The sequence below is a fragment of the Capricornis sumatraensis genome, chromosome 7 (genome assembly GCF_032405125.1).
Source record: "Capricornis sumatraensis isolate serow.1 chromosome 7, serow.2, whole genome shotgun sequence".
Lineage (NCBI taxonomy): Eukaryota > Metazoa > Chordata > Mammalia > Artiodactyla > Bovidae > Capricornis > Capricornis sumatraensis.
Window position 1 is genome coordinate 74,842,106 of NC_091075.1, and position 7,462 is coordinate 74,849,567.

General features: G+C 40.7%; 1 protein-coding gene across 1 annotated transcript in view; it reads left to right on the forward strand.

The window, feature by feature from the left end:
- Positions 1-6,876, forward strand: part of SPMAP2L (sperm microtubule associated protein 2 like) — a 38,118-nt gene extending 31,242 nt beyond the window's left edge. The window contains exons 7-9 of the mRNA XM_068974951.1: positions 2,737-2,868; positions 5,071-5,246; positions 6,762-6,876. Coding sequence (XP_068831052.1) covers positions 2,737-2,868; positions 5,071-5,246; positions 6,762-6,876 — 423 coding nt within the window. The remainder of the gene's footprint in view (positions 1-2,736; positions 2,869-5,070; positions 5,247-6,761) is intronic.
- Positions 6,877-7,462: the final 586 nt, after the last annotated feature.

The following is a 7,462-nucleotide window of genomic DNA, read 5'->3' on the forward strand; positions in this document are numbered from 1 at the left end:
GGGCCGCAAACACCACCTCTCCATGAGAGAAGTGGCAAAGAATTTATAGGCACTTAAGAAAAAACTTCCACACCCAGTGATGTTAGTCTTTTGGTATCCTTGAGCATGATTTTTGTACGAAGAAAAAACTGTGCAAAGGTATGCTCTTAAGTAATTAATAGCCAATTTTTAAATTTCAAATTAGAAAATCTATTTATTAGACTTTTAAGTTTAGTTTGGTAGTATTATTATTCTATTTATAATTCTAGCAGTTTTTGACAGCAACTTTTAAGAGTCCTAAGTAATATTTGATATACAAACTTAATTAAATTCATTCAAATAGTTTAAACTATATTTATACATGCTTACTTGCTCAGTCATATCTGACTTTGCAACCCCATGGACTGCAGCCCACCAGGCTCCTCTGTCCATGGAATTTTCCAGGTAAGAATACTGGAATGGGTTACCATTTCCTTCTCCAGGGGATCTTCCTGGCCCAGGGATTGAACTTGCATCTCTTGTATCTCCTGCATTGGCAGGCAGATTCTTTACCACTGCACCACCTGGGAAGCCTAAATATATTAAATTTAATTTCTTTTTAGGTTACTTTATGTCAACCATCTACATTAATAAAACCTCAAGTATTAAATAGTTATTTAAAATATAATACATTAAACATAAATACAGTGAACCTGAAGTTGTTTTTTTTTTTTTTTTCTGAAGTTTTTTAATGTTGTAAGAATTGATACTGGCCCAGGTTCTTGGACTCTTTAATCAACAGATTGATAAGAGGCCAGATGAAAAATTCAGGCAAGGCTTCATCGGGATTCATGCTACAGCAGGGGGGAGGGAAAACAAGTAAGAGGTGCCCTTGCTTGCTTCCTGAGAGGGGGATGAGCTGCTCCCTTAAACAGGGGGAGGGTAGGGACAGATGGCTAGGTGGCTCGGTGGTAAAGAATCTGCCTGCCAGTGTGGGAGAGGTGGGTTTGATCCCTGGGTTGGGAAGATCCCCTGGAGGAGGAAACGGCAACCCATTCCAGTATCCTTGCCTGAAGAATCCCATGGACAGAGGAGCCTGGTGGGCTACAGACCATGGGACTGCAAAGAGTTGGACTCAACTGAGCCACTGAAGGGTGGCTTAGGTGGTCTGCCAGCTCCCTTGGTGGTGCTGTGTGCAGGGATCACGCTTTTGCTCCTGGTACCTCAAAGTGGCAGCTGAGTTTTGGCCTTTTTGTATCTTCTACTTATTCATAATTTGCCCCGGCTGTGCACATAAGTAGTTCTTTTTAGTCCCCTTATAGTTTCTTTGTATTCTGTTGCTCCAGGAGGCATTTGTCAAGGTGCAGGCACTCCAATAAAAGGCCCCATGTCCCAGCTTGTTTCAGAATGACATAAAGTGAAGATTTCAGCTGAATGTCATCCTTCCAAGTCAGTTTACTCCGTGATACACTGCAAATTGCAGTTGTAATGTTATCATTCTTACAGGCCAAATTCTCTTAAAACGTGTGCCTACTTTTATTTTAATATACACTTATTTTTTGTTTTTTAGTAATTTCAAATTTACTGACAATCTGCAAAAGTTAAAGTCCATTGGCTTTGTCATTCTCTCTCCTCTGTGTAGGGTGTGTGTGTGTATTTAATTTTTTCCCTGAATCACTTCTTGGTTCATATGTTTTTCTTTTTCGGCCACCCTGCACGGCTTTTGGGATCTCAGTTCCCTGACCAGGGATCATACCTGGGCCACGGCACTGAAGGTGCCAGATCCTAACTAGATCATCAGAGAACTCCCTCCCTGAATCATTTTTGAAAGTTAGTTACAGACATCGTATACCCCTTTTACTCAGTGCTTTATTGTGTTTCCTAACAATAGGCTATTATCTTTTAGAACTACAGTACTGCTACCAAGATCAGGAAATTTAACATTGATATAGTACCACATCTATTCTACGGTCCCTGTTCATATTTCATCAATTTTTGCACATACTTATACTGAAGACATGGAGAAGTCAATGGCAACCCACTCCAGTACTCTTGCCTTAAAAGTCCCATGGACGGAGGAGCCTGGTAGGCTGCAGTCCATGGGGTCGCTAAGAGTTGGACACGACTGAGTGACTTCACTTTCACTTTTCACTTTCATGCATTGGAGAAGGCAGTGGCAACCACTCCAGTGTTCTTGCCTGGAGAATCCCAGGGATGGGGGAGCCTGGTGAGCTTCCGTCTATGGGGTCGCACAGAGTCGGACATGACTGAAGCGACTTAGCAGCAGCATACTGAAGACAAAGTGTTATTTCTATGAGTTTTATTTTCTTAGCTATTTGACAGTTAATTCTAAATCTTCTAAGAGTTTAAAAATAACACATGCCCACAAAAGAAGTCAAGTTACTATTACAAGTGCCTGAGGTTACTTGCCACCAGAGACTTCTGATGAATACACTGTAGGAAGGCTTTTTACCTCTATGAATGTCATACTAAGTCTCTTTTAATAGTAACTGTTAGGACTGTTGTGGTTCAGTTCTTCCCCATCTTTAGTTTAAAAGTAAGTTCCAAAACAGCTGAGTTTGAATCTATACAACCTAGTTTCAGAAGGATGGAAATTGATCCTTTTGGCTATAATCATGGGTTGCTACAATATTCTCATCTCTTCTGTTGAATTTACTGAGAAGTCTGGTCTAGCAATCAGACACTACTTTGTAACTATGATCTAGATAGTATTTAGTGTTTGATGCTTATAATTACTATTTTCTTTTTCTCCCCTAGATTGAAACCAAGATTTTGTCGTCTACCCTGACTGCTATTGCAGCTCCTAGAATTGTAGACCTTGCCCATCCACGGATTAAGATAGAGGGTCTGTGGTTTGAAAGAGAAAGAAGTGAAAAGCCCATTTGTCCTGTAAGCCGTCACTACCTTGGCATCCTTCAGCTCACTTTCTGCTCATTCCAAGGTGTTACTTTGCCTCTGTAGGGCATAGACCAAAGTCATTGGATGAGAAAACCTTGAAAGGGTAGTCTGTAGCAGGAAGGAAGTTCTAGCTGCAAGATACGGAGAGAGGTTGAGGGTGAAGAGCATCATGGATTTGGGAGTCAATAAGAGCTGGGTTCAGGTTCCTGCCTCACTACTGCTAGTTCTATGATGCTGTGATAACCTTCTTGAGCCTTATTCATTCAATAAGGATTTGAATCTCTACTGTGTGCCAGATACCATGCCCAGTGAATACAATGGAGGGAGACCAAAAAAAAAAAAAAAGTAAACAGATAAGATGATGTCAAGTAGTGGTAAGTGCTATGAAGCAAATGGGAAAGGAGGGACTATGGCTGAGGGTAGAGAACACGCTTCTTGTGTATAGTAATCGGGGAAAGACTCCCAAAGGAAAGACTATTTGAGCTGAATGAGAAGGGGTCAGCTAAGGGAATGAGAAGAGAAGAGAATGTTCTAGTAAAGGGAAGAGCACGTGCCAAAGTCCTAAAGTTGTGACAGCATTGTGAGCAAGGGGATTGTCAAGATAACAGTTCCAAGTTTCAGGACTATGGTGACTTGTGGTGTCAAGAAGGCAAGTGTTTAGCCCAGAGCCCAACGCCTTCCGTGGTTTCCCTCACTCTTCCTCCCTGACACTCCCCTCCATTCACTGTAGTGGCTACTTGACTTCTAATCCCAACTGAGTTTTCAATAAATACCTAATGATCATGTTGCCAATTTCATCATTATAGGAATCTGAGGATTAGATGTGGAATTCTGTTAGGAAATTCCCTAGGAAATCAATAAAACCTTGGGAGAGTGACTTGAGTTTGCTGAAATGAATTGTGACCTTTGGGCAAATCAAAACTTGATTCTCGGTTTTCTTGGTATGTGATTATAGCCATCTTTATTTGCTAGAATTGTCTGGGGGTTAAAAAAAATCTTTTAAAAAAGTGATTCCACTGTAGATGAGGCTTCCCAGGTGGCTCAGTGGTAAAGAATCCACTTGCCAATGTAGGAGATGAACGTTCGATCCCTGGGTCAGGAAGATCCCCTGGAGAAGGAAATGGCAACCTACTCCAGTATTCTTGCCTGGAAAGTTCCATGGACAGAGTAGCCTGGTGGGCTGTAGTCCATGGGGTCACAAAGAGACAGACATGACTGAGCAACTGAACACGCACTCCTGCAGATAATCATACTCTTCAGAGGGAGAGAATAGTAGCTATATGTCATCTTTCCTATTTTACCAACAAAGCAACATAATAGAAAGGCCTCCTGGCAGATGTGGTTTCCAAAGTAAGACCAAAATGAGTCAATGAGTCAATCAGTCAGCCTATCTTTATTCAGCAATAATTATGCACCAGAATCTAGTCTAGCTTTGGGCAAACAGGTACATCTCTCAAGCAGCTTATATTCTGGTGGGGAGAAGCAGACAGACAATAAACACCCTAATAATAAAATAAATGAGCTAAGGCAGGTGTTGGTGAGTTCTGTGAAGAAGATAAAATAGGGTAATTAGAATGGCTGGTATACCTTGGATGGTCAGGGAAGAGCTTCTTGAGGATGTGATGTCTGAGTCTAGAGACTTGAATGATGAAGAGGAGGCATGACAAGAATGGGGAAAGAGAGTTTCAAGCAGAACTAGCAGGTGCAAAGGTCTTGAGATGGAAAGAGCTGGGCCAGAGGGGCCTGTGTGGCTGGGGTCTTAGTGATCAAGGGAGAGATGGAAGGAAGGTGAGGTCATGGAGGATAGCAGGCAGATCATGTAGGGCCTTCTTGACCACAGTAAGGAGCCTAATTCTTAGCAAAATAGAAAGCTGCTGGAAGGTTTAAACCCTGAGAGTGACATGATTTGACTTGGGCCTTGGAAAGTACATTCCTCATCAAGTTATTATGGTGATTGCATGGGAATGATACAGGCAAATCCCTGAGAACACTCTCTGGCTCATGGAATACATTTGTTAAAATGCACCTTCTCGCCCTCAGTAACTGCTGTATGAAGGCTGGATTGTATGGGGTAAGAAGGGAAGCAGAGAGGCCAGTTAGAGAGTAATCAGGAGAGAAATAATGGTGACTTGATAAATGCTATACCTGGAAAGAGAGATGTGAAATTTTTGTGTCATTTTGTTTCCACTATAGATCTCCCACGCTGCCTTGCTGGCCCACCCTAGCCCTCGAATAGGAGCTCTAGCTAAGGCCAAGCCTCTTCATAAAGATTATTTACCTCCCCGCGATGCCCTCTGGCCAGTATCTTATGCTGCTGTCCATTCCAAGATATCTCCCAGAATTCAAGAACTAGCTAACCCAAATACAAGGTATGTCAATTAAAGGCTAAGATGGGACAGGAAAGCCTGGGGATACTAAGGAGAGGGAAAAGGTGATCTGGTAAGGTCAGTGAAATGAATTGCAGGAAAACAATACATTTTTAAAATCATCTCACTTGTTACATTTATTGTGGCAAATCTATGGTCTTCTTACCATGAATTGTTGATAAGACTACAATTAAATAGTGGACTAGCTTTAGACCTAGGATACAACTAGCTTTGAGCTTTAGACCTAGGATACAACTCTGTTATTATGGCTATGGGATTATTTATCGATATTATTAAGGGAATAATCTATCTCTATTGTTGGGACTTCCCTAGTGGCTCAGGTGATAAAGAATGTGCCTGCAATGCAGGAGACCTGGGGTTCATCCCTGGGTCAGGAGGATCTTCTGGAGAAGGGAATAGTTACCTACTCCAGTATTCTTGCCTGGAGAATTCCATAGACAGAGGAGCCTGTTGGGCTACAGTCCATGGGGTGGCAATGAATGGGACAGGACTGAGCCACTAACATACATCTATACTTACATTGTTAAGGAAAACAAATTATAGAACAGAAACATAATTGTTACAGTTTCCTACATTGCAGGCAGATTCTTTAAGGGCTGAGCCATGGGAGAAGCCCCACTTACATTATCTCAGAGTACATAATAAGCTGATAACAATGGTTACTTTGGAGGCCTAGGGAGCTAGGATGGGAGGAAGACTTGTTTTTCCCTAAATAGACTTTTGTAATTTTTCAATGTTTTTGCATCATGTGCATGTATGAACTATTTCAAATAAATCAGAAAAAATATTCAACAAAGAAAAACTTGCCTCTAAATCCTACTCATTTTTCAGAAGACCTCAACTTGCCTGAACCTCAATTCATTTCGTTACCTTCAAGGGATAATACTTGATCCCCTTTTTCTAGCACCATCAAGAAAACATAATTGAAAAAGTTGTAGTAGTCTTGAGCTCAGGGAATAGGAAATATATTCAATCTTATATAATAAAATATTTTAAAATTTTGCAGTAAGTTTTTCTTAAAAAAAAAAAGTTAAACATCAAATGAAATGACAGTCATTCTCTGTACACTGACCAAGGAAAGGGAAGAGTAAGATCAGGTACTCAAGATTCTATCCTGGTAGCAAAATTCTTATTTGGTGGTTAAGGATGGAAACTTCAAAAAAACATAATTTCTTCAAGTTCACTAGGGAACTGTCTGGCTTTGTTTTAACACTGCCAAATTATTGAGGAATTTCCAGAATTTGTTTTCTATGGAAAGAGGAAAGGCTTTGGAATCTGACACAAGTCTAGATTTGACCACAGGTCATTCTTACGACTTGCCTGAACCTTCATCTCCTTATCTGTATAGTGGAAGTCAATGATACCTGTTTTATGAGATGCTAATGAAAATCAAAATGGGACAATATCACAGTGCCCAACATATAGTGGATGCCTGAGGAGTGTTAGTTCTCTTTCCCTTTCATCCTATTTCAAGTTGAATCTTTTTTTCCATTTCAGGACTCCTATGCATATTGTATATTATGATCCAGAAGTCTTTAAAGTCAAGCCAGCTGCCTTGAAAACACAGTGTTCTCCGAGGATCCAGGAGTTGGCAGAACCTATTACTCATTAAAAACAGAAAGCCACAGTTCCCTAGTCTGTTGCTGTCAGTTTGCAGCCTCCACCCCCTCAATACACCCTGGACCTCTAGGGAACACCACTGCTGCTGTTACTTGCAATCGTGTCTTTAGCAGGTCCGGGGATTCTAGCATGCTTTAAAGAGAAAATGAATGCCCGCCTTACTATCCTTACTTCTCTCCTCATGCATATCTCAGTGGTCTCATTGCTCTGGCGGACCTGAAAAATCAAAACCTCTATATATTTGCTGGTTTTGCTTTTCTTTTCCCAGTGCGATCAATGTTCTCCAGTAGCTGATCGCATCTCACTGTCTTCTCAAATAAATCCTGAAGACTGAAATCATTCTCCGTGTTACTTTTCCATTGCCCCCTCATTACTGAGAAGTAACACTGAAAAACGGTGAAGCCTTTGTGGATAAGTCAAAATGCTTTCTATAATCTGTAGATGAAATTTAGGAAACAGGTTACTATATTTTTTTGAATGAGTAAATGAACATTTATTAAATATTTTTGTGACAAGTGCTACACTAGATACATATCAAAGGAAATACAGTAACCTTATGAGATAGTTATTATCATCTT